Source organism: Hyaena hyaena, unplaced genomic scaffold (genome assembly GCF_003009895.1).
Source record: "Hyaena hyaena isolate Hyena2069 unplaced genomic scaffold, ASM300989v1 scaffold_635, whole genome shotgun sequence".
In the NCBI taxonomy this organism is placed as follows: Eukaryota; Metazoa; Chordata; class Mammalia; order Carnivora; family Hyaenidae; genus Hyaena; species Hyaena hyaena.
In genome coordinates, this window is record NW_024081269.1 from 550,068 (window position 1) to 576,633 (window position 26,566).

Below are 26,566 nucleotides of genomic sequence, written 5' to 3' on the forward strand. Positions count from 1 at the left end.
TTGCTGAAGAGACTGTCTTTTTTCCATTGGATACTTTCTTGCTTTGAAAATTGACTCATTTTAAATGTGTAACTCAATTTTTAGTGTATTTACAGAGTTGTGCTGCTAATTTTAGTACACTTTTATACTCCAATTTTTAGAAAGTATAACATTCTAATTTTAGAATAACCTGTCACTCCAAAAAGAAACCTGGTGACCACTAGTAGAAACTCCTATTCATCTCTTTTCTACCCCCTTTATGCACCCCTAATCCCATCCCAAAAGAACTACTAACCTATTTTCGGATTCTATGGATCTGCCTCTCCCAGATACAACATATAAATGAAGTCCTGCCACATGTAGTCTTTGTGCCTGGCTTCTTTTATTGAACATGTTTTTGAAGTTCATACTGTAGTGTGGATCAGTACATTATTCTTTTTTTATGGCTAAATAATATTCCATTGTAGGGATTTACAACATTTAATTTGTCCATTCATCACTTGTTGAACATTTGAAGGTGTTTTGGCTATTAAGAATAGTGCTATTGTGTACCTCTACATTCAAGTTTTGCATATACATAAATTCTCAGATTTCTAGTATAAGGTTTATTCCTAGGAGCAGAATTGCTGGGTCATACAATAATTCTAAGTTTAATTTTTGAGGAAGAGCTGAACTGTTGTCCAAAGGGGCTTCACCATTTTACATTTCTTTTTCTTAAGATTTTTAATATTTATGGGGCACCTGGGTGGCTCAGTCGGTTGGGCATCCGACTTCGGCTCAGGTCATGATCTCACAGTTCGTGGTTCAAGCCCCGCGTCAGGCTCTGTGCTGACAGCTAGCTCAGAGCCTGGAGCCTGTTTCAGATTCTGTACCTCCCTCTCTCTCTGACCCTCCCCTGCTCATGCTGTGTGTGTGTGTGTCAGAAATAAAACATTAAAATTTTTGAAAAAAGATTTTTAATATTTATAATTTTTTTTTTAATTTTGGGAGAGAACAAGAGAGTGCATGAGCACGCATGAGTCGGGGAGGGACAGAGAGAGAGGAAGAGAGAGAATCTAAGCAGGTCTCATGCCGTCAGTGCAGAGCCAACCTAGGGCTCCATTCCATGAACCGTGAAATCATGACCTGGGTTAAAATCAAGGGTCAGATACCCAACTGACTGAGCCGCGTAGGTGCCTCTAAGATTTTTTTGGTATTTATTTTTGAGAGAGAGAGAGAATGTGGGGTAGGGGCAGAGGGAGAGGGGGAGACAGGATCTGAAGTGGGCTCTGTGCTGACAGCAGAGAGCCTGATGCAGGGCTCAAACTTACAAACCGTGAGATCACAACCTGAGCCACCCAGGCACCCCCTAAGATTTTATTATTAAGCAATCTCTATACCCAACTGCAGACTAGAACCCACAACCCAAGACCAAGAGTCTCCTGCTCCACCAACTGAACCAGCAGTTTACATTTCTAACTAGCAATGTATGAGAGTTCATTTTCTCCACAGCCTTTTAAACTTGTATTTTAATTATTTTTATAGGTATGCACTTGCTTTCTCATGGTTTTGATTTACATTTCCCTAATGACTATTGATTTTGAGTATCTTCATATGTGCTTATTATCCATTTGTATATTTGGAGAAATATTCAAATCCTTTGTGCATTTTAAAACTGGATTAGTTTTCTTAGTGTTCCCAGTTGTAAGATTTCTTTATATATTCTAGATGAAAGACCTTATTAAGACGTGATATATAAATACTTTTTCACAGTCTATGGGTTATCTTCATTTCCTTACTGGTATGTTTTAAAGCATAAAAGTTTTAAATTTTGATGAAGTACAATTTATCAGTGTCTTGTTTTCTCGCTTATAGTTTTGTTGTAATATATAACCCAAGGTTATGGAGAGTACTATATTCTTGTAAGAATTTTGTAATGTTACTTTATTTTTTTAAGTTTATTTATTTGTTTTGGGAGAAATTGAGAAAATCCCAAGCAGGCTCTGTGCTGTCAGCAAAGAGCCCCATGCAGGGCTCAATCTCACTAACCGTGAGATCATGACCTGAGCCAGAATCAAGAGTCTGTCACTCAACTGACTGAGCTACCCAGGTGCCCCAGAGTTTTGTAATCTTAGCTCTCAATTTAGATATCTTATTCAACTTTTTTATATGGTATGAGGTAGAGGTCTAAATTCATTCTTTTGCATACGGATATTACATTATTTCAGCACCATTAATTGGAAAGACAACAGACATACTCTTTTATTGTGTTATGCTCTATTGCACAGTGTAGATAACTGTGTATTTCTTTTTTAATGTTTGTTTATTTTTTTTTAATATTTTTTATTTATTTCTAGGAGAGAGAGACAGCGTGAGCAGGGGAGGGTCAGAGAGAGAGGGAGACACAGACTCTGAAATAGGCTTCAGGCTCTGAGCTGGCAGTCAGCACAGAGCCTGACACAGGGCTCGAACCCACAAACCGCGGGATCATGACCTAAGCAAAAGTCGGATGCTTAACCGACTAAGCCACCCAGGTGCCTCAAAGTTTGTTTATTTTTGAGAGAGAGAAAGAACATGAGTCAGGAGAAGGGCAGAGACCAAGAATCCAAAGTAGGTTCCATGCTGTCGGCGTAGGGCCCAACATGGGGCTCAAACTGGGAGACCATGACCTGAGTCAAAATCAAGTCAAATGCCCAACTGAAAGAGTCACCCAGGTGGCCCTAGATACAGTGTTTTGCTTTGTTTGTTTCTGTTTTTAACGAAGGTTTATGGCATTCCTGCTTCAAGCAAGTCTGTCAGCACCATTTTCTCAACAGCATTTGCTCACTTTGTTTCTCTGTCACATTTTGGCAATTTTTGAAATATTTCATAGTTTTCTATAATTTAATTTTTATGATCTGTGATCAGTAATTACCACTAGCTGAAATTTCAGGTGATACTTCGCATTTTTTTTTTTTTTTTTTAGCAATAAAGTGTTTTTAGGGGTGTCTGAGTCGCTCAGTCAGTTGAGCATCCAATTCCTGATTTTGGTTTGGGTCATGATCCTAGGGTGGTAGGATCAATCCCTGAGGTGGGCTCCATGCTCAGTGTGGAGTCTGCTTAAGATTATTTTTCTCCCCCCACTCACTCCCCCATGCTCTCTCTCTAAGATGAAAATTAAGTAAATAAAAATTTAAAAAATTTTTAAATGTTATTAAAAAAACTTTTTAAATGTTTGTTTACTTACTTTTAAAAGGGGGAGGGGCAGAGAGAAGGAGACACAATCTTTTTTTTAATGTTTTCTTTATTTCTGAGAGAGAGAGCGCGAGCATGAGCAGCGGAGGGTCAGAGAGAGAGGGAGAAACAGAATCTGAAGCAGGCTCCAGGCTCTGAGCTAGCTGTCAGCACAGAGCCTTACGCGGGGCTCGAACCCATGAACCGTGAGATCATGACCTGAGCCAAAGTTGGACACTTAACCAACTGAGCCATCCAGGTGCCCCATGGAGGCACAGAAACTGAAGGGGGCTCCAGGCTCTGAGCTGTCAACACAGAGCCTGACATGGGGCTCGAACTCTTGAACGGAAAGATCATGATCTGATCCAAAGTCAGAGGCTTAACCAATTGAGCCACCTAGGTGCCCCCCAAAATAGTTATTTTTAAATTAAAGTATATACATTGTGTTTTTTACCTCATGCGATTGCACACTTAATAAACTACAGTATAGACTAGACAAAACTTGTATGTGCACTGGGGAACCAAAAAATTCATTTGACTTGATTTATTCTGATATTTACTTTATTGCAGTGGTCTGGAACCAAACCTACAACGTCTACAAGGTTTGTTTATATTCTTTCCTCATCAAATTGTCTTGGAACCCTTGTCAACATTCAAATGACCATAAATGTCAGGGTTTCTTTCTGGCCACCTAATTCTATTCCATTGATCATTGCCTACCCTTATGGGAGTGCCACACCATTTTGATAATCGTAATTTTATAGCAAGTTTTAAATTTAGCAAATGTAACTCCTGCTTTGTGCTTTTTGAAGAGAGTGTGGCTCTTCTGGGTCCTTTGCATTTCCATATACATTTAAGGGTCAGTTTTGTTGATTTCTGTAAAAAAAAAAAAAAGTTGAAATTTTGATAGCTTGTGAATTGAATCTATAGGTAAATTTAGACAAGGTTGCCATTTTAACAATATTAAGTCCTTTGTGTATGAACATGACTGTCTTTCCTTGTATTGAGATTATCTTTTATTTTTAAACAATGTCTTTTAGTTTTCAGTAAGTCTAGGTATTCCTTTTTAAATTTTTTCCTAAGTAAATGTTATTGTGAATAACATTTTTTTGAAGTTATTGTGAATAGAATTGCTTTCTTAATTCCATTTTTGTGTTTCCACTGTAGTGTAAAGAAATGCAATTGTTCTGTTTTCTCCGTTGATCATGGATTTTGTAACCTTGCTGGGCTGGTTTTTTTAGCTTGTTTTTAGTAAATTCTTTTTTATTTTCTACATAGAGGTTTATCTTGTTTATATCTTGTCATTTTTAAAAATATTTTGTTGATTCTTTTTTCAATAATCTGAAAGACCTTGGCATTTAGGTTGATAGAAAATTCTTATTCTCATGTTCTGTCAGGTGCATACACAATTATTTTAATTTTCCTTAAAATGCCTGTGTACAGCAAGAATCCTGGTGCAAAAATAAGGATGTGATTCCAATTTTAGGCTTCACGAAAATAGGTGTAACTTTATAGATGCTGAACATAATTGTCACTTATAACCTTACATTTCCAGTTGGATAACTTTTATCTTTCTATTTTGTCTTGTTCATATTTTGAAGGTACTAAACGCCTAGATTTAATTTGTAGGATATCTTTAGCCAAAGGTATAGAATGTGCCAGGACAGTCATAGAAGTAAATTGTATACTGTGGGAACAATCTGACTCTCCTAGTCAGTAGGGAAAACCTAGTTACTCAATTAAATACACAGAGAAGTCTTGGTGGTATTTCAGAATTAGTTATCTATCAGGCATTCGACATGAACAAATACGGTCTTTGAATGAATGAATGGTGGTTTAAAATTCTGGGTGGTTCTGGTTTGGTGAAGAGCTAAGTGGTTGTGTGACCTTTGGAAAATAATTTAACTCTTAGTTTTTGTTTCTACCTCTGTGAAAACGATGAGGTGTGTCTGAATGATTGATGAAGTTCTACTCAGGCATGAATTTCAGCATTCCCTCTGTCTCTGCTCTTATAGTTGCATATAGATTGACTGTTAGTATCCAAATAGGCTTTCCTGACACAGAATTGTAAACATCTCCCAACTTTCTCTAGGATGCGCCTAAGTTGAGGATCACTGCTTTATAGACTTTAAAGATTAAGGGCAGCTTGATGTTAAGTAATCTTTTCACGCTCTCATATTTTTAAAATGATGAAATGGATGATGGTAATGGAAATAATAAGAATGAAGTAACAAATTATTTTATGGTTTATGGAGTAACTTGGTATGTTACATCATTGAATCTGAAGAACAATTCTGTGAAACTAGGAAGGTGCTATTACCCCCATTTAGCAAATGATGAAATTAAAGGTCAGAGAAATAAAGTGACTTGCTCAAAGTTACTGTGCTGTTAAAAAAAAAAAAAAAAAGGAGTCTGTAACTATATGCACATCTGGCACCATTCCTATTAACCATCAGTTAGGATTATGTAGGATAAATAATCTCAAAGATTTTTAGTCCCTTCCATTATGTGTTTACTGTCTTTGAAACTGGATAATTACCTACTTAGATTTAGAAGACTGAATAATCTAAAGCTGTGGGTCTTTATTGCTCCTAAAGCTAATAATGTCTTTATAATTTTTCCCTATATATTTTCAATTATGGGTATCTGGCCAATGTGATGGAAAACAAATTGGGTGGGGGACACGGTGAAACTAATTTCATAATATGGTAATCACTTGAGTTGCCACATAAAGAATAATTATGTATTCACTTGGCTTGTTCTTCTTGGAGGTAATTGCTGCAGATAACACGGAGAGGACACAAGCATCAATTTTCCCTTTGTGTTAATGGTGATTGATTTAATTTGTTATGCATCCCTGCCAATTTACCCACTTCACTACCTTTTTTTCCAAAGTTGGAAGAACTAATTCATGAGTGCTATAGTACTTTGTGGTTTATGCTGTACAATTGCTTGTATATATGGGTAGAACAGTCTATTCTGTGGAGCAATAACTTTGGATATTTTTCTTTTTTTGGTCACTGTGGCTATGGTTCCTATTCTTTGAATACATGCTTTTTCATGCCTTACTATTCCTGGCAACTACCCAGTTAATCATCAATGAGCTGGGGTTTGGAAGTGGTGCTTTGTGGTTGAGTGACTGCTAAGTCTTAATTCTCTATTTCCTGTCCTTTAAGAATCTCAGAACTGGATCTTTGGTGAAGGCTTGCACTTAAGTCTATATTAACCCTTTTGCTTTTGAACTTTGGACTTTTGTGGAAATGTGGGACAGATCAGCTCTGGTGTTCTTACCTGTCTTGGGAGAGATAACTGAGAATTCTAAGAAAGATCACCTTGAGAAAGTCCGTTTCCTTAAGTAACTGATGCTTTTAGAATAAATATTGGACATTGTCTATTCCTATTGGTTCACTGTGCTTTCTCTCCCTTTAGCCCCCCAGGTTCGCCCAATAGTCTTGGCTACTTCCCTACAGCTGCTAATCTTAGCGGTGTCCCTCCACAGCCTGGCACGGTGGTCAGAATGCAGGGCCTGGCCTACAATACTGGAGTTAAGGAAATTCTTAACTTCTTCCAAGGTTACCAGGTCAGTAGCTTGAAGAAGAAAATACACAGTGCCCTTATTACTTAAGTTGATTTGCCTAAAGAATGCAGCCAAGAAAGAAGCAGATTTTCTGAACCTCATGTGTACATATGCTAATAGATTTGCTGATAGAGGCAAAAAGAACCAAAGTCAGGGGGACTAGTTGTTTGAGTGCTATTTTCAAACTCACCCCTTCGACAAGATTAGGGCTTTTCCATGCTAATTGTCTCAACATAATATGTTGGTGCTCTTTTTAAAACTTGGGCTACTTTGGTAACTTGGGAAAGCTCTTCAGGGCACACAGCAGTGTGGGTCTTTTAATCTAGAATCAGAGTGGCTAGAAAGAGTTTTTCTCAAATTCTTGACTACCAAAAAAAAAAAAGTACTTAGACATGCAGTTTGAGTATTTAAAAAGTAGTCAAGGCCTCTCTACTTATCCTGGAAAAAACCAAGGAGACTCAATGAATCTTTAGATGCTAACTCCTTAAAATGAGCTATAGAATATTTGGTGAGCCTTATATAAAATGATCTGCAATTATTCTTGTGAAACAGATGTTCACTCTTACCAACCTTCTCTTACCACTGCCTATGTCCATCAATTGTTTTCCAAGTCAGGTTACAAAATGGGGTGTTTCTTGGTAAGAGCTCTGTAACACGGAGCAAAATCTCCTCATTACCGCCTCCCCTGAGCAGAGACTTTTCCTTCCTCAAATCACATAATTACCTAGAATCCAAATTCCTTTCTCGTGATATCTTAAAAATCAGTATTTTGAAACTCTTTTATTGCGTTAATAGCAAAAATTATCTTTCTTCTTGAAGCAGAATTTCACTTGAGTTGAGAAGTATTTATAGACATAATTGTCAAATCCTAAAATAGGCCTTGAGTATTTACAGTACAGAGTTGTACGGGGTATACCTGCAGAGGCTGTTTCACCATTAGAATGGGTTTACAAGCTTGGCGACCATGAATCATGGAGGATTGTGGAGCTTGGCTAAAATTATCTCAGGGGAGATGCCCCTAACCTACCTAGTTATTGTAATGGGCTTATGGGCATTTAAAATTCAAAGAGTATTTTCTGGTAAATGAAGAATATCTAATGAAGGTTAGACAAAAGTTATCTTTTGTTACTGACTGGCTTAACACATTCAAACCAGAAGTAAGAGGTTTTTCAGAGAACAGCAGATCTTTTCTCGTTACCTACGGGAGAAAACATTCCAAGACCCCCAGTGGATGCCTGAAATTGCAGATAGTATCAAACCCTATATATGCTATTTTTTCCTTTCCCTACATACCTATGATAAATTATAATTTAAGGACTGAGAGATTAACAACAATAATAAAGTAGATCTGTAATAAAAGGGATGCAAATGTGGTCATTCTCTCTCAAAATATCTTACCATATTTACCCTTGCTGTGATAACATGAGAAGATTAAATGCCTGTGCGGTAAGATGAAGTGAGGTGAACAACGTACACATCATGATGTAGTGTTAGGATTCTGTTAGGATCATTTGCTTCTGGTCAGTCAAGAGTAACTGAAACTGCTGATAAGGTGGGCTATTGTACATACTTGGCTTCTTCCCTAAACCATTATGCTGCCTATGGGGAGCTCTTGCAGGGGGAAACAAAGTTACTCTCTAAACTTCACATGAGATTCATGAGATTCTGAAAAGAGAAGAGAATTTTGCTGAAGGTTATTGAGATTGCTTAATAAACATTTGAGTTTGTGTTACCTCCAAGTGTTTTCCAGTTCTGGAAAGTACAGGCAGTTTTAGGTTTTAAGAGTCAGCTGAGTTAAATTTTTTTTTTTAATGTTTGTTTATTTTTGAGAAAGACAGAGAGAGTGTGAGTGGGGAGTAGGGCAGAGAGAGAAGGAGACACAGAATTTGAAGCAGGCTCCAGGCTCTGAGCTGTCAGCACAGAACCTGATGCGGGGCTCGAACTCACAAACCATGAGACCATGACCTGAGCTTAAGTCAACACTTAAGCCACCCAGGCGCCAGCCAAGTTCATTTTCCATTTTGTTTTGACTAATCAACATTTAGCTTCACAGTGAATAGAATTAAGCGGTCATAGACATAAACTGGTTGTGAGATGAAGCAAAATTGCTCTTATAATGAAGTGTTCTATGGCTTGCTTTTGTGGGTATTTATTCTACCAGGCAAGTAAAAGCAGTTATTTCTAGATTTATAGCTACAAAACTGACATGCTTCAAAGTTGAGATAAAATAACTTCAGTTTGTAGCAGTTTATCTTCTAGTATTTTCAAGGAACCATTGAAGATTGGAGTAGAGTTATCTGGTGTAATGAGAAGGAAGAAGATTGTATGAAATTATTTGATCTCAAGGAATTTGACCTTCATTTCTGAAGTGCTTGGAGTTTATGAACTAGATCAACCAATTAGGATTACATAGGAACTCGGGACACCTGGCCGGCTCAGTCGGTAGACTAGGTGACTCTTGATCCCAGGGTTATGAGTTCAAGCCCCACATTAAGCATAAATCTTACTGTAAAAAAAAAAAAAAAAGATTACATACAAACCTCACTTACAAATTAAGTATATCAAATTATTCCCGTGTCTTTAGTAATTTGAGTTTTAAGGCAGTTACAAAATCCAAAATCTTTTGTATCCTAATTTTATATCACTCTTACATAAAGCTTCATACATTCTGTCTTTGAGAGTATATGCCTATTTTTTTTGTTTTCTTTTTTTTAATGGTTTTGTTTTCTTTAAGTTTTTATTTATTTATTTTTGAGAGGGAGAGAGAGAATCCTAAGCAGGCTCTGCGCTGTCCATGCACAGCCCTACATAAGACTTGAACTTGTGACCCTCATCTAATGACCTGAGCTGAGATGAAGAGTCAGAATGCTTAAGGGACTGAGTCACCTGGGTGCCCCAAGAGTCTGTGTCCTCTTATTTTTTTCTGCCCTCAATTATTTTGGTAATAGTCACTAGCTATAGTAATCCAGATTGTTTGGGTATAGATTTACCATAAGACAAAATCAGTGGAGTGTGACTTAAAACAAAACTGTGTTCTCTTAAGTATTTTTGTGTTTATCTTTATTTACAGTGTATTTATTGCTATTGTTGATGTATTGGGAGGTTTTCATTTGATTTCTGGTTATTTATGGTTACGTAATATATTCATACAATTAAGCAAATGCATACTAATAATTGGTTGATTGAGTGAAATCTCTTGATAGTTTGATTCTGCCTTCTAAAATCATATCTTGAGATAATATTGGCATATGTCATTTTCTATAAACATTATATTTAAATATAATTTTTGGATGTCTGTTTCTCCTACCCTTAGGAAAATTCCATCTAAGTCAACTTCATTTTTCTATACTTCACACTTGATGGGGGTAGGGGGGTAGGAAGCCAGAAAAGGCAAGGATTTACAAAAAGGAAAGATTCTGTTGTCCAAAACAAAATGCAAGACATCAGTTCTATCAAATTTGTAATTTTGTTATATATACTTTAAAAATTGTAATTTTATAGGGGTGCCTGTCTGGCTCAGTCAGAAGAGCATGCTACTCTTGATCTCAGGTTTCCAAGTTTGAGCCCCACATTGGGTGTAGGGTTTACTAAAATAAATAAAATAAACTTTATAAAAAATCTGTAATTTTGTAAAGTTAAAGTGCCTGGGTTGGGCCTATTTCGGTAAATGAGATTTACAGAATGAGGACTGAATATATGAAGACAAACTACCATGAAAATATTTCATCAGGAGAATGTCATTCTGGTCATGAAAATAGATCTGTATCTATATATTATTTGATGGGCCTCTTATTCTGCACTCTCTGGTCTCGTTACATAATTCCTTTAACTTGATTTGCCCTTTGCTTTACCCTTTACTGTTAATGGCTTTGCATTTTCAACAGCTTTCGTTTTTGTTTGTTTCAAAATGCTTTAATCAGGGGGTGCCTGGGTGGCCCAATTGGTTAAGTTTCTGACTTTGGCTCAGGTCATGATCTCACGGTTTCTGGGTTCAAGCCCTGCATCGGGCTCTGTGCTGACAGCTAGCTCAGAGCCTGGAGACTGTCTTTGGATTCTGTATCTCCCTCTCTCTCTGGCCTTCCCCTGCTCACACTGTCCCTGTCTCTCAAAAATAAATAAAACATTAAAAAAAATTTTTTAAATACTTTAATCAGTATATCTTTGAGTCTCCCACCACTATTATGTGCCTGGGAGAATTAGGTAGATACTACAAATACAATATTTAATATTCATAGAGTTGTTTCCAGATGCTGGGCTTATTGGACAATACTTGGCAAATAGTTGGTGCTCAAAATATTTTATACCTAGTCACACCTGTGGTATCATGAAACTGTACCATTAGCAAGGTCTGACGTGTTTGCTGTTTATTTTGTTGTGGTGTTCTTTATCCCTGTGTTCACTCTAACCCCCTTCCTAAAAGGTAGTTTTATGGTATGTAGACACATTAAGTAGGAAGTGGTGACTTGGAATTAGCGGTTACATATGTGGCTTTTAACAGCATTGGAGCTTGTTTCGCACATTCTAAATGTTGTACAATACTGTTGGTAGATCTATTCAGTTGAAATGCTAATCGTCCATAGTGGCACTTTGTCCATCTTATGATCCTGTTTGTTCTAACTTGCATTGTAGTACGCAGCCGATGATGGACTTGTACACACAAATGACCAGGCCAGGACTCTACCCAAAGAATGGGTTTGTATTTAAGGGCCCCAGCAGTTAGACCATCCTCATAAAAGAAGGTAAGGCATTATCATGTGAAAGCTAAATCATAAAGGGCAAAACAAATAGAGATCAAGAACCTGAACATGTTTTTTATGAGTCGGGTAAGAGGTTCCCCCTTTACTTTAGTATGATGGAGGAGTGACAGAAATCCTGGATGAAATGGGAGACAAGTTCAGTGTGTCATCCAAGGAGACAGTATCTTAGTAATGTTTATGGATAATAGTTGTATGTTATTTTGGGGTAAGGGAAAACTTGTCAATTTAGAAATTCATTTGCTGGATTTAATGTGGAATCCAGTTTGGGCATGCTTTTGTGTTGTTTTAATTGAGGTAGAAATCACATAACATAAAATCCTTCATTTAAAAAAATTTTTTTAACATTTATTTTTGAGAGAGAGAGACAGAGCATGAGTGGGGGAGAGACAGAGACAGAGGGAGACACAGAATCAGAAGCAGACTACAGCCTCTGAGCTGTCAGCACAGAGTCCAATGCAGGGCTTGAACTCACAAGCCACAAGATCATGACCTGAAATGAAGTTGGGTGCCTAACTGACTGAGCCACCCAGGCGCCCCTAAAATCTTTCATTTTTAAGTATACAATTCAGTGGCAGTTAGTGTATTCATGATGTGTGCAACCACCACCTCTATCTAGTTCCAAAACACTTTCTTCACTCCAAAAGAAAACGCCAAGCCCATTAAGCAGTATCTCCCTATTTTCCTTCCCCATAGACCCTGGAAAGACCATTCCTATGTGTGTGGATTTGCCTATACTGGATATTTTATATAAATGGAATCCTACAATATGTGACACTTTTGTGTCTGACTTCTTTCACTTCACAGATTTTGAGGTTCGTCCTTGTAGGAGCATGTATCAGTACTTCATTTCTTTTCATAGTTGAATAACATTCCATTGTATGGATAAACCACATTTTATTGATTCCTCTTCTGATAGACCTTTGGGTTGTTTCCACCTTGCTATTGTAAACAGTGCTGATACTAACATTTATGTATAAATATTTGAGTACCTGTTTTTTAATTCTCTTGGGTATGTATCTAGGAGTGGAATCACGGCATCCTACAGTAATTCCGTTGAGTTGAGTGTCCATTTTCCCCATTTTATTTTTTTATGGTGGTAGAGTATACATAACATAAAATTAACCATTTTTAAGTGTACAAAATCAGTGACATTAAATACATTCACATTATTATTTAACTTTCACCACCATCTAGCTTCATCATCTCCAACTGAAACTCCCATTTCCCTCTTCCCTCAGACCCTGGCAACTACCTCTTTACTCCCTGTTTCTATACATTTGACTATTCTAGGTAACTCATAAATGGAATAACCTAATACTTATCTTTTCATGGTTTGCTAATTTCCATTAACATAATGTTTTTAAGGTTCATCGTCTAAATCTAGTGGGAAGGAATCCTGATAGTTTTTTATTTTTTATTTATTTTTTAAATCTTTTTAAGTTTTTTAGTGTTTTTTAAATTTATTTTTGAGAGAGAGAGATAGAGACAGTGTGAGCAGTGGAGGGTCCGAGAGAGAAGGAGACACAGAATCCAAAGCAGGCTCCAGGCTCTGAGCTAGCTGTCAGCACAGAGCCCGACGCAGGGCTCAAACTCATGAACCATGAGATCATGACCTGAGTCGAAGTCGGATGCTTTGGGGCGCCTGGGTGGCTCAGTCAGTTAAGTGTCCAACTTCGACTCAGGTCATGATCTCACAGTTGGTGGGTTCGAGTCCTGCGTCAGGCTCTGTGTTGACAGCTCAGAGCCTGGAGCCTGTCTTCAGATTCTGTGTCCCTCTTTTTCTCTGACCCTCCCCTGCTCATGCTGTCTCTATCTCTCTCTCAAAAAAATAAAACATTAAAAACATTAAAAAAAGAAGTCAGACCCTTAACCGACTGAGCTACCCAGCACCCCTCCTGATAATTTTTTAATTGATAACCTTTTCTTAAAGGATATTGGCTTTCATTAACTAACTTGAATTTCAATAAAAACTTGGGGTGGGGGGGCACCTGGGTTAAGCATCTAACTTCAGCTCAGGTCAGATCTCACAGTTCATGAGTTCGAGTGCTATTCAAGCTCTCTGCTGTCAGCACAGAGCCCACTTCGGATCCTCTGTCCCTCTCTTGTTCTGCCCCACCCCCCTTGCTTGCTCACTCTCTCTCTCTGAAAAATAAATTAAAAAAAAATAAATATATACATATTTGGAAGGAAGAAAAAAGATACTGGCTTTCTGTGTGAGATTGCTCTAGAGATGGCATTGTGGGGACATGGTCAGGAATTGCTGTGACTTAATTCCTTCATTTTTTTATTGTTAGATTTGCTGAGATTGGTTTCCTGGCATGACACTTCAAAATTTTGTTTCCATTTTCGGGGTTGCTGGGTGGCTCAGTCGGTTAAGTGTCTGACTTTGGCTCAGGTCATGATCTCACAATTGGTGGGTTCAAGCCCCGCGACGGGCTTTGTGCTGACAGCTAGCTCAGAGCCTGGATCCTGCTTTGGATTCTGTGTCTCCCTCTCTCTCTGACCCTCCCCGGGTCACGCTGTCTCTCTCTCTCAGAAATAAATAAAACATTAGAGGAAAAATTTTTTTTTAATAAATAAAATTTTGTTGCCATTTGCATGGCTGAGGACCCTGTGGGCCTTAACCATATGGGTTCTAAATTGGAAAGTGTGGTTGCCAGTAGTACAATGTTGTCCTTGAGAAATGGCAATTGGGGTCTTAGGATCTCATTCTGAAGTTGTAGAAACCCTAGTTCTGGGATGGAAGTGATGATTCTCTGCTATTTTCCATGAGATTTCAAGATACCTTGGATATCAAAAAGCGTTGTGCCCCAATACTTTGCATAGGGTATGGGCTATTTTCTAGTTTAGTTCATAGTGATGAGGGCACATTATTCTAGCCTTTTGATACTCTTTTTGGTCTATATTTTGTCATTTGAAATGTTCTTTGTTCAGTCTCTTAATCCTGTTTATGAATTTGATAAGTATACTATCTATATCATAAAATGAATATAATGAGAAATGACTAGAGGGGTGGCTGGGTGATTCAGTCAGCTGAGCGTCTGACTTCAGCCCAGGTCATGATCTTGGGGCTCCTAGGCTCAAGCTCCATGTGGGGCTTTGCGCTGACAGTGGGGAGCTTGCTTCAGATAGTCTCTCTCCCTCTCACTCTCTGTCCCTCCCCTGCTTGCATGTGCTCTCTCAAAAATACACAAACATTAAAATCTTTAAAAAGAAAAAGAAGAAGGGGCACCTGGGTGGCTCAGTCGGTTGAGCATCCAACTTTGGCTCAGGTCATGATCTCATGGTTCATGGGCTCGAGTCCCGCGTCAGCCTCTGTACTGACAGCTAGCTCAGAGCCTGGAGCCTGCTTCAGATTCTGTGTCTCCCTCTCTCTCTGACCCTCCCCTGCTCACACTGTCTCTCTCTCTCAAAAATAAATAAAACATTAAAACATTTTAAAAAAAGAAGAAATTACTAGAAGTGGAACTTTGTTCTTTTTTAAAACTTTATTCATTTTGAGAGAGCATGTGGGCATGCACACACATACAACAGAGGGAGGGGAAAAGAGAGAGAATCCCAAATAGTGAGCTGTCAGTGCAGAACCTAACACGGGGCTCTATCTCACCAATGGCAAGATTATGACCTGATCTGAGATCAAGAGTCAGATACTTAACCGACTGACCCACCCAGGCACCTCACAGCTTTTTATTATTATATTAGAAATGTCCTCACTTGACTATAACCATTACTCAGCTCTGATTTTACCTTAGGTTTATATATTTGAAGTCATGATAGGAATATCAGGTGATTTGTAAAATCCAGCTGTTTGCATTTTTTATTATAAAATCGGATTAATCTACTTTTATATTGAATTTAAAAAAAATGTACATGGAATACTGGATGAAACACTTGGCATAAGTTTTAAGTTATTTAGTGATCTCAGCGATCCTGGGAGATAAGGATCATAAAAGTATTGTGGGCTTGTTGTAAAGCATTTGGAACATACAGACAGGTACAAAGAAGTCACTAACAATTTCACCCTCCAGAAATGACTATAATGAATATTTCCTTTCAGATTCTTTTTTGTATGCTCTTATGCAATTTGGAGCCTGTTTACCTTCCCTTTAACGTTCTTGGATAACTATATATTTTTTGTCTCATCATCTATAGTAATCAAATTTATCATCACTGGTCATCTCTTACACATCACAAGTGCCTTATGCTCTGTAAGCGATTTTATATCTCCAATGCCACTTACGTCCCATTCCAGCCCTGTGAGGCCTCGGGGTAGGTACCCATGGCTCCACCCGACAGATGAGGAAATGAAACTCAGTAAGGCTGGGTAACTTTCTGAGTCATATAGTTAATGACCATGCTGACTAAAGATACATCACTTTGAGTTTCAGTCTTGGTGCTCTTTTCTATTGAGCGAATAAAAAGCATGGCAGAGTAAGTACTTAAAGTGGGCTGGATGGTGGCCCCAAATACATGTCCACATCCTAATCCCCAGAACCTCTGACCTTATCTGGGAAAAAAAAAAAAAAAAAAGTAAGGATCTGGAGTGGAGTTTATCCTGGATTATCTGGGTGGGCCCTTAATGCAATTATAAAAGAGCAGAAATAGGGATACCTGGCTGGCATGGTCGGTGGAGCACGTGACTCTTGATCTCAGGGTCATGAGTTCAAGCTCCACACTGGGTGTGGAGCCTACTTAATAAAAGGGTGGGGAGTGGGGGAAGAAGCTCATACAGACACGGGAGAGGGGGAGACAGTATGACCATGGAGTCAGAGATTTCAATGAGGCAGACATGAGCCAAGGATCACTTGTAACCGTCGGAGGAAGCAAAGAATTGTTCCTTAGAGCCTCCGGAGGCTCTGCACCCTGGCTGATACCTTGATTTCTGGCTGCCAGATACAGGAGAGAAGTTTCTGTTGTTTAAGCCATCGAATTACAGTAATTTTTTACAGCAACTACAGGAAACTAGTAACAGTACTCGAAAAACTTTTTGAAAGAATGTCGTCATTGCTGGTTACAGAGTCAGATAAAGGTAGTCAAAGCCCATGATAAGGTCTGATAAAGAAGTGACAGTATTCTGCCTTCTCCTATAGCCAATATTTGTTGGCTAACCCAAGAATCACTACAGGTATGCCTCTCTTTGTTGCCATAAAAGACCCCCAAGGACCACTCATAAGCTGTTGAAGATGCCCTCTTGGAAAGGAGATTTGATGGTTGGCTGGAAAAAAAATGCTTCCTCAGGGACCCCTGGGTGGCTCAGTTGGTTCAGCTTCTGACTTTGTCTCAGGTCATGATCTCACAGTTTGTGGGTTCGAGCCCCGCGTCAGGCTCTGTGCTGACGGCTAGCTCAGAGCCTGGAGCCTGTTTCGGATTCTGTGTCTCCTTCTCTCTCTGACCCTCCCCTGCTCATGCTCGCTCTCTCTCTCGCTCTCCCTCTCAGAAATAAATAAAACGTTAGAAATGTTTTTAATGAAAAAAATGCCTTCTCAGAAGGCCAGAGTTCTTGTTTGTACGTGCAACTCCCTCACCATAAGCTCCGAGTGTATCTCTCCTAGAGTTAGAGTGTCAAAGGGGGACAGGACCAGCACATCCATCTGTCCACAAATGCTGGGCTATCAGCATATTTGTCTTACTTTTGGAGAGACAGTTCTTCAGAGGTGATGTTTCCTTACTCTGTAAAATTCACATAACATTACTAACTTCTTATGTGACTTGACTTTTCTAAGTAAGATTCAGATGGATTAATGAGTATAAACAAGTTGTACAAACTATAAAGTTCTGCATACAAATAACTGCTTTGTTGCTATGATTATAATAATCATTACAGAAGCAATGTTTATGACAATTATCTATGCTCCAGACATAGTTCAGATTTCACTAATTTTTCCATTAATGTTCTTATTTCCAGGATCCAATCTAGGATTCCACATTGCAGTTAGTTGGCCTGTCTCCTTAGTGTCCTCTAGTCCATATTAGGTTCTCAGTCTTTGCTTATTTTTCATGACTTTCTCAATTTTGAGGTATTCTGCTTTTGAGGTATCTTTTGGGCTATCCTTTATTGGATATCCTTTATTATTTATCCTTTTGAATTTGTTAGATGCTCTTTTTGTGATTATACCAGGGTAATGGGTATTGGGAAAGAATAAGACCATGGAGGTGACGTGCCCATCCCATCACGTGATATCTGGGATACTATACCCACATGATGCTACTGGTGGTGTAATCTTGATCATTTGCTGAATGTCTTGGTCCATTCAGGCTGCTGTAACACAGTTCCATGGACTGGGTGTTTTACAGACAACGAACCTCTAATTTCTCACAGTTCTGGAGGCTGGGAGGTCCAAGATGAAGTGTTAACATTTTCCTTTGCTTTTTTTTGTGAAAACATTTGTCTATACTGTATTTTTGGAAGCTCCTGTGATGTGTTACGACTGGTATTTTCTTTTTATATATATATATATATATATATATATATATATATATATAAATGTTTTATTTCTGAGAGAGAGAGGCAGCATGAGCAGGGGAAGGTCAGAGAGAGAGGGAGACACAGACTCTAAAACAGGCTCCAGGCTCTGAGCTGTCAGCACAGAGCCTGATGCGAGGCTCAAACCTTCAGGATCATGATCTGAGCCAAAGTCGGATGCTTAACCGACTGAGGCACCCAGGCGCCCCAAGACTGGTATTTTCACAACAGCTAGGTTTTATGGAAAAACAAAAGAAGACCCAACAATCCAACAAAAACTATGTAGCTTTCATTGGGAGAGTGCCCTTTATACCTGGCCTCTTAAATGTATAGTTTAGATTACTTTGTGGTTTGGAAATGATCTGTCTTGCACTATTTACAATAGCCATATTTTGGGAAGAGCCCAAATGTCCATTGACTGCTGAATGGATGAAGAAGACATGTGTTGTGTGTGTGTGTGTGTATGCACATGCGCGCGCGTGCGCACACACACACACACACACACACACACTGGAATATTACTCAGTGATCAAAAAGAATGAAATCTGGCCATTTGCAACAACGTGGATGGAACTAGAGTGTATTATGCTAAGCAAAATAAGTCAGAGATTGACATGATTTCACTCATGAGGAATTTAAGATACAAAACAGATGAACATAAAGGAAGGGAAGGAAAAATAATATGAAAACAGGGAGACAAACATGGGGAAGATGGGCTAAATGGACGATGGGCATTAAGGAGGACACTTGTTGGGATGAGCACTGGGTGTTATATGTTACGTGATGAATCACTAAATTTTATTCTTGAAATTATTATTACACTATATGTTAACTAGGATTTAAATTTTTAAAAAATGACCTGTCTTTTGTAATATATAATTATTTGTTTGGACCAATATAGTGACTAATATTTTCATTTCTGTGCAAAATATTCAAGGTGTCTCTTAGATAAATAAGATCTTAAAATGAGACAAGATTTTTCTTTCTCTTCCAGTTAGTATTTATTTATTTATTTTAAATATTTTATTTATTTTTGAGAGAGAGAGAGAGACAGCATGAGCAGGGGAGGATCAGAGAGAGAGGGAGACACAGAATCTGAAGCAGGCTCCAGGCTCTGAGCTAGCTGTCAGCACAGAGCCTGATGCGGGGCTCAAACCCACAGACTGTGAGATCATGACGTGAGCTGAAGTCGAACGCTTAACCGACTGAGCCACCCAGACACCCCCCAGTTAGTATTTATAATAGTGGGCAGCAACAGCTAAATAAATGCTGATTATTGATTTAAGTGACAAAAGGATGTCAAGACATTTTTCTTTGTTTGAAGAGTCTGAATTATGGGTTTTATTTTATCTTTTGTATAAAGAAGGAGCAACTATTTGTTTTTCCTAAAATTCACACAAATTACTTAAATTATTTAGAAAAGGGATGTCAAAATTACCATAAGAAAATAAGATATCGTAACTAATCAGATTTGCAGACTTTTTAAAGGGTTTAGCTTCATTTCATAAGACATAACCCCAGTTGGTGAAACCTAGGTGTCTTAAATGATTTCTAACATGGTACTTTCAATGTCAGTGTGCAAAATAAAACCTCTTTTAACACAGCTCTTACTGGAAAGGAAAGACAGATTTGTGAATATTTGCAGTTGTAACTTCACAAAATTGTCTTTGCATAGTAGTTTCTTTTTACTTTTACTCTTTTCTGCAGCTAAGGGAGAATAGGAAACTAGGTTTTTTGTTTGTTTTGGAGGGGATTGTTGTTTTGAGAGGGAGCTGATGGTTTCGGGGATTTGTCATTTGCTAGCAGCTTGAAGTCTAAAGTTTGGTTGCTGAACGCTAAAATTCCATCGGATGCTACTGGGATTAAACAGCAGACTTCAGGGGTGCCCAGTGCCTGGGTGGCTCAGTCAGCTAAGCATCTGACTTCAGCTCAGGTCATGGTTCATGAGTTAAAGCCCCTATTGGGCTCCACGCTGAGGGTACATAACCTGGTTGGCATTCTCTCTCTGCCCCTTCCATGTGCACGCACACTCTCTCTTGCTTTTTTCTCCCAAAATAAATAAGTAAACTTAAAAAAAATGCAGGCTTGAGGAAGTTAAACTTTTTTTTTCGGAATTTTCTGTGTTTTCACAGAATATGAAGGTATAATTTTAAGCATCTACACTGGTTTCTTATTAGAATGATAATATGAGCTGGGAATGGGAAAGCTTTTATCTATCGACTCTGTTAACAAGCCCATGGTTGACTGACTTGGATGGGATCCAAGGGCTTGCTCTTGGCCAAACTTTCTCTGCCAGGTGCCCCCAGCAACTCTTGGCTTACATCCTTCCATCTTAAGTCCAGAAGCAAGCCAGGAATTGAGGTTGTTTGGCCTTGCTTGGGTCCATTTCAGAAAGTGCTATGGCCAGGAACACACAGGGGCTCTGATTGGCCACGTCTGTGTCACTTGTTAGTCTCACTTATAAAGTTGCCTCATTATGGGCTTAAGGTTGGGTAATGGGACAGTTGGTTATTTAAGGAAAATTCAGGTGCTGTTGCCAAAAGAAGGATACAGTAGATCTTAAACAATTGTGTTGGTAGATCATTGATAGAGATTTTATTTGCAGCTAGTATCCAAGGGGAAACTTTCAGTGTACTGTGTTTTACACTAAGTACTAAATTATTGTCACTTTGTCAACCACATTTTAAGAATGATTTCTAACAACTATTTACCTGTTTTATAAATACCTGATTTTAAATCTGTATCAATTTTAGAATCTATTATTAAAGCAAATCTAACCTTGGCCATGATTTCAAACTGGCCATATGAATAGGTCTGAACTGCGAAGAGCTGGTTTTATTTCTGTCTGCAGTCCAGTTTGTCATCGATGTGTGAACACATGCACGGTGCCTGAAGTTTTCACTTTAAAGTTCTTGTCAGTCAGTTGGGGACCCAACTCTTGATTTTAGGTCAGGTCATGATCTTGCAGTTCATGAATTCGAGCCCCGCATCAGGCTCTGTGCTGATGATACAGAGCCTGCTTGGTTCTCTCCCTCTCCTTCCCTCCCTCCCTCCCTCCCTCCCTCCCTCTCTCTCTCTCTCTCTCTCTCTCTCTCTGTCTCTGTCTCATACACAATGAATGAGTGAATGAAAGAATAAATGACTGTTTTGTGTGGTGTATAAGTGAAATAGCATAGTGGAACCAATTTGTGTTCAAATTCTGGACCTGCCGATGACTACTTTTATTGCTCTGTGCCTCCATTTCTCCATCTGTACGATGGGGATAGCATGGTAATCTGTATAAGATGGCTGTGCGGATGAATGAATTAATCCACATAAAAGTTGTCAATCAACTGGTCACTGACAGGTAGAGTTGATGTTTCCTATGATGTCATGCCTTCCTATTGATTCAAATATTTTTGTTCATATTTGAAATTTCTTATACTAGAATTTAATTTTCAAAAATTGTCTTAGTGGTTTTAATAATGGTATCAAGCCTCAATATCAGAACAATTGCTGTGACGGGGTGCCAGGGTGGTTCAGTCTGTTGAGCTCTTGATTTCAGCTCAGGTTGTGATCCCAAGGTCATGGGATCAAGGCCCACGTCAGGCTCTGCACTGAGCATGGAGTCTGCTTGAGATTTTCTCTCACTCTTCCTCCATCCCTCTCCCCAGATTGCATATGCATGCTCGCTCACTTGCTCTCTCAAAGGAAAATTAAAAAAAGAAAAAACACTGTTGTAACTTAAAGACCCAGACTGAGGAATGTCTGTATGTAGAGACACTGTAAAATGCGTGTCTCAGACATTTGTGTCTCCACAAAGGAGCTGAGTGAAGTATGGAGGTGCAAACATACACATCACCAACGCCTGGTAATGCAAAGGGAGGGAGTTGTGGGAATGCCAGTTACTGTGTAAACTGCATCTGCCAGCTCTGCGCCTTGAGAACTTGCTGTAGAAATCCCAACTAGGTGTAAAGTAAAACTGTGGACCCCCTTAAGGCGTTTTTTTGTTTTTTTAGACCTTTTGTAATTCAAAATTGTTTTATTATAGATGCCAGTAGTTGTAAATTTAGAGACTGTAATATTTCCTTTTACTGTTTTTCAGTGTTTGAAAGATGTATGGTGATCCCAAAACCGTCAGATAAGACAACTTCTAGCAACTGCAGGGGAAGTTTGTCTACACTCAGGCTGCAGTATTTTCAGCAAACATGATTGGACAGTGGGCCTGCGACCTATCTTTTGGTAAAGTAAAAAATGTGAGCCAGTGAAGCCAAATCCTTCTAGCAAGCAGCATGCCTGGCTCCTTGCTGATTGCAAATAGGTGTCTAAAATGTGAATTGGAAATCTCGTGACTCTAATACTTCCAGCTAACGTGGCATCATAGGTGTTTCCTAAGTTTTATGCCGTGGACAAAAAATACTTGTGTCTACCATCTCCATCAGGAACTCTGCTGTGGAAGCTTCGTTTGTGTCTTTCCATTTTTCTGTCTCCAGCTCCCTACCTTCTGCACGAGTGTGCCCTCTTACTAAGTAATTCAAGAATAAGGTCCTGGAATACTTAAGTCACAAACATAAGAAGATAAATAAAACTACTATATTTTCCCACTATCTTGGCCATCATGATGTCTTATAGTTAAAATCCAATGAAAATGATTTTTGAAACCCCCTGGGATAAATTAGAAGACCCTGCACACCCACCACGAAACATACAAGGCTTAAAAGTTGCAACTTTTTTCTCAGCAGGTATCAGTTGTAAATAACAAACTAGGGGCCAAAATGCGAAACCAAAAAAGAAGCAGCTACGTGTAGTTAGTAATTTCTAGTTTAAACTGTAACTGAACATTGTGGCTTCGTATGTATTATTTTATATTGTACTATTCCCATTGCTGATGGTTTAGACTTTAATAAGAGAAATTCCATAGTTTTTAAATACCACAAAATGAGAATATTTGAACAGTGTATTCTAGAAAGCAATATACTAACTGAAGTAAATGCTTGTATATATTAAGATATAACCTTAAACCTTTTTCGAATGCCTTAACTGTCAAATAATTAAAACTTTTAAAAGCATAGGATTGTAGTCAGCATGCTGGACTGAGAGGTAAACACTGAAGCGGTTAGAGCAGTTACTGATGCTGTCAGTGTTTAGCACTACATGTTTAGCAGTGTGTATGCTACAAAAGTGCAATATTAGACACTAGCTAGTACTGCTGCCTCATGTAACTCCGAAGAGGAAAACAGGATTTGATTAAGTGCACCTGTGTCTTTAAGTTACTCCTATTGTCCTTGGCTTGGATGCAATGCCATGCAGATTTATGTGGCTGCTATTTTTTTTATTTACTTTGCATTACTTTGATTAACACCTTGAACGGAGAGCCAAACATTCCCTCCTCACTTGACCAGCAATGGCCCTTTAACTGCAATAGGAAAAAAAGAAAAAAAGAAAAAAAAAACTTTTTGTGTGAAAACTGGTGACAACTGGCACTTAGATCAGAAAAAGAGTTGTTTATACTTGATGCCTTAAGATGCTGTCTGCCCAAAGCTCTGAAAGCCTTAAAGATAGAAAGTAATACTTAACTACAATGCTACTGAGTTTTCGTAGAATTGTTACATTTGATAATAAAACACGTCTGTTTAATCTCAAAGTGTGTGTTCTTTTTTCATTACTAAAATGGAAAAAAGGGTGTGGGTAAGCCATCTTTTCCTGTGGTGGTAAGGTTTTTCCCTCAGCTGGCTATAAGGATTTGCTTGCACTCTGTCTAAAAAAAATTTTTTTCTAAAAAAAAAATTTTTTTTTAAATATTTGGCGGGGTGCCTGGGTGGCTCAGTCGGTTAAGCGTCCGACTTTGTCTCAGGTCATGATCTCAACGGTTCGTGGGGTTGGACTCTGTGCTGACAGCTAGCTCAGAGCCTGGAGCCTGTTTCAGATTCTGTATCTCCCTCTCTGACCCTCCCCTGCTCATGCTGTATCTCTCTCTCAGAAATAAAAAAATTATTTTAAATGTTTATGGGCACCTTCATGGCTCAGGTGGTTAAGCCTCTGACTTTGGCTCAGGTCATGATCTCACAGTGAGTTCGAGCCCTGCGTTGGGATCTGTGCTAACAGCTCGGAGCCTGGAGCCTGCTCTGGATTCTGTGTCTCCCTCTCTTCCTCTCCCCCACTCCCACTGTCTGTCTCAAAAATAAACATTTAAAAAAAAATTTTAATCGAGCCAATCTAGGAGGTGCTGTTCTCAATGAAAAGAGTATTAGAATAGAAATGAACTGATGGAAATATTCTGTTTATGGATGTCTTTGGTTCAAGGTTGAATCTAATCTGTGATCTATTCATGTTACAGTCTGTGTGCTAATATAAGGAAAAAGACTAGACAGGAAATCACCTAAACCCTGAAGACCAGAAGGCCACAAGGATGAAATTCTCGAGTAAAACCACTAAGTGGTTGCTATAGGGAAAAAACTGGTTTTCTTCATTTTTACTGCTTCCTTTGTACTGAGTAAGATATTGAAGGCCAAGATCCCAAGGCATGGACCTAAAAAAAAAAAAAAAAAGGTTCAGAACCAAACTACTTGACTTGTCCCAGCTTAGACCTAACTTGTCTTTATTTCAATGTAGTTCAGCACAATTCCATTATGTGAAATGTGGAGGGATATTTTAAACCAAAAACCGAGCCATAACTTATTACATTGGAAGAATATACCATAAACTATAACAAAACAATCACTGAGAACACATTTTGTCTAACAATAATAAGCATTATATTGGTTAAATGAATCTTCACAATAACCTATTATAGCAGGTACAACTATTATTAAGAGACTAGGAAATTTAAGTATAGGTCAAGTAAAACTTCACAGTTGTACAGAAAGTAAAGGAAGGGATCTGGAAAATAGAGTGAGATTTGGGAGACTGGTTGATATGGTTGCTCCTTTATACACTTCAGCTCTTTTTCCTAGCACTGCACACACACAGTTCATTGTTTACAGTGTCACAAAGTAGGGCTTCATAATGTTCCTTTTGTCCACCTTTTTACTCCCTTTGGTCTGCCTTTTTTTAAATTCCCAGCATGCCATTAATTCAGCTGAATCAGTAGCTGCATATTGTTATTGTTCTATGTAAAGAAATAGAAAACAGCTAGTTACAAACTTGAATTTGAGCTAGTGTTTTCTATCTGAAATCAGTATGATCGTAGAATTTAACACTGAGGCGCCCGGGTGGCTTAGTTGAGCATCGGACTGTGACTCAGCTCTTGATCTCACGGTTTGAATTTGAACCCTACATGAGGCTTGCTACTGTCAGGGCGGAGCCCATTTGGATTCTTTGGCCCCTTCTTTCTCTGCCCCTCCCCTGCTCACACACTCTCTCTCTCAAAAATAAACAAACATAAAAAAATAAGAAAGGGCACCTGGGTGGCTTAGTTGATTAAGTATCCTACTCTTGGTTTTGGCTCGGGTCATGATTTCGCAGTTTGTAAGTTTGAGCCCCACATCCAGTTCTGCGCTGACAGTGCAGAGCTTGCTTGGGATTCTCTGTCTCCCTTTTCCTCTGCCCCATTCTTGTTCATGCTGTCTCTCAAAAATAAATAAACATTAAAAAAAATTTAAACACCAGAAACAAAACATCTAAAAATATCAATGTAGGGGTGAGTGTCTGAGTGACTCAGTCAGCTGGTCAAGAGTATCCAACTCTTGATGTCAATCCAGGTCATGATCCCAGGGTTCGGACTGAGTCCTGAGTTAGGTTCCTTGCTGAGCATGGAACTTGCTTGAGATTCTCTCTCTCTCTCTCTCTCTCTCTCTCTCTCTCTCTCTCCTGTCCTCCCTTCCTCCCTCCCCTCCTCACATGCCCTCGTTTCTCTAAAATAAAAAACGAACTTTTTTTTTAATTAAAAAAAATCAATGTAGGGATTCCTGGCCCACTCAGTCAGTGGAGCATGTAACTCTTGATCTCAGAATTGTGAGTTTGAGCCCCATGTTGGGTGTGAAGATTACTTAATCTTTAAAAAATATGAATTGCTGCTGGGTCTTTTGGCTAAGATCAAATGTAGTATTTGTTCTTGTCAGTTTAATATCTTGTATGTCCTATATCAAAGGACCATGTATTAAGTGGGGTTTTGGAGCAGGGAGATGGAATAGGAGTTTGCTCTGTCCACTCCACCCATTGACTTGGTATTGCAGTACTTTCAGGAATGGTGCCCTCCTTCAGGGACAACAGTAGGAAAAAAAATCAATGAGAATTCTTGGCTTGTTCTGCTTCTAGCATCCCTTGTGATTCATCCTTCCCTACCTGATAGTGTTTCTCATGGTTCCTTCCTCAGCTACATTTTCCATCTTTTCCGTCCTTTCATTCTCTGGGCAAACTCATTTTCTTCACACCTCTGTAATGCCACAGACTTCTATATTCAACACTATAATGGACATTTCCATTTGGACATCTCCTCTGTCAGTTCAAATTCAACATGCATAAAACAGAACTTATCTATGATCAAACACCTGCTTGTATCTTGTAGTCTTTTTATACTCCTTGTTTTCTTTTTACTTCAGGAAACAGTGCTGCATACCACCGGATGTTAAAATTAAGAAGGTCATTCTTTAACTTTCTCTTTCACGTGTTTTTGCCTCA

At 38.7% G+C, this 26,566-nt stretch overlaps 1 protein-coding gene and 1 non-coding gene across 9 annotated transcripts in view; both read left to right on the top strand.

Annotated features, from left to right (window-relative positions):
* The window catches only part of ESRP1 (epithelial splicing regulatory protein 1), a 68,712-nt gene extending 46,158 nt beyond the window's left edge, over window positions 1-22,554 (top strand). For 2 of the 8 annotated variants that reach the window (XM_039216523.1, XM_039216516.1), the window contains exons 14-17: window positions 3,742-3,773; window positions 6,601-6,751; window positions 11,378-11,487; window positions 22,053-22,554. In XM_039216523.1, coding sequence (XP_039072454.1) covers window positions 3,742-3,773; window positions 6,601-6,751; window positions 11,378-11,468 — 274 coding nt within the window. In that variant the 3' untranslated portion in view covers window positions 11,469-11,487; window positions 22,053-22,554. The remainder of the gene's footprint in view (window positions 1-3,741; window positions 3,774-6,600; window positions 6,752-11,377; window positions 11,488-22,052) is intronic. The other 6 variants (XM_039216517.1, XM_039216518.1, XM_039216519.1 and 3 more) reach the window with 5 other exon arrangements.
* Window positions 22,555-25,955: 3,401 nt separating this feature from the next.
* Window positions 25,956-26,146, top strand: LOC120219671. The gene has a single exon (XR_005525351.1). It is a non-coding gene; the product is annotated as a U2 spliceosomal RNA (small nuclear RNA).
* Window positions 26,147-26,566: the final 420 nt, after the last annotated feature.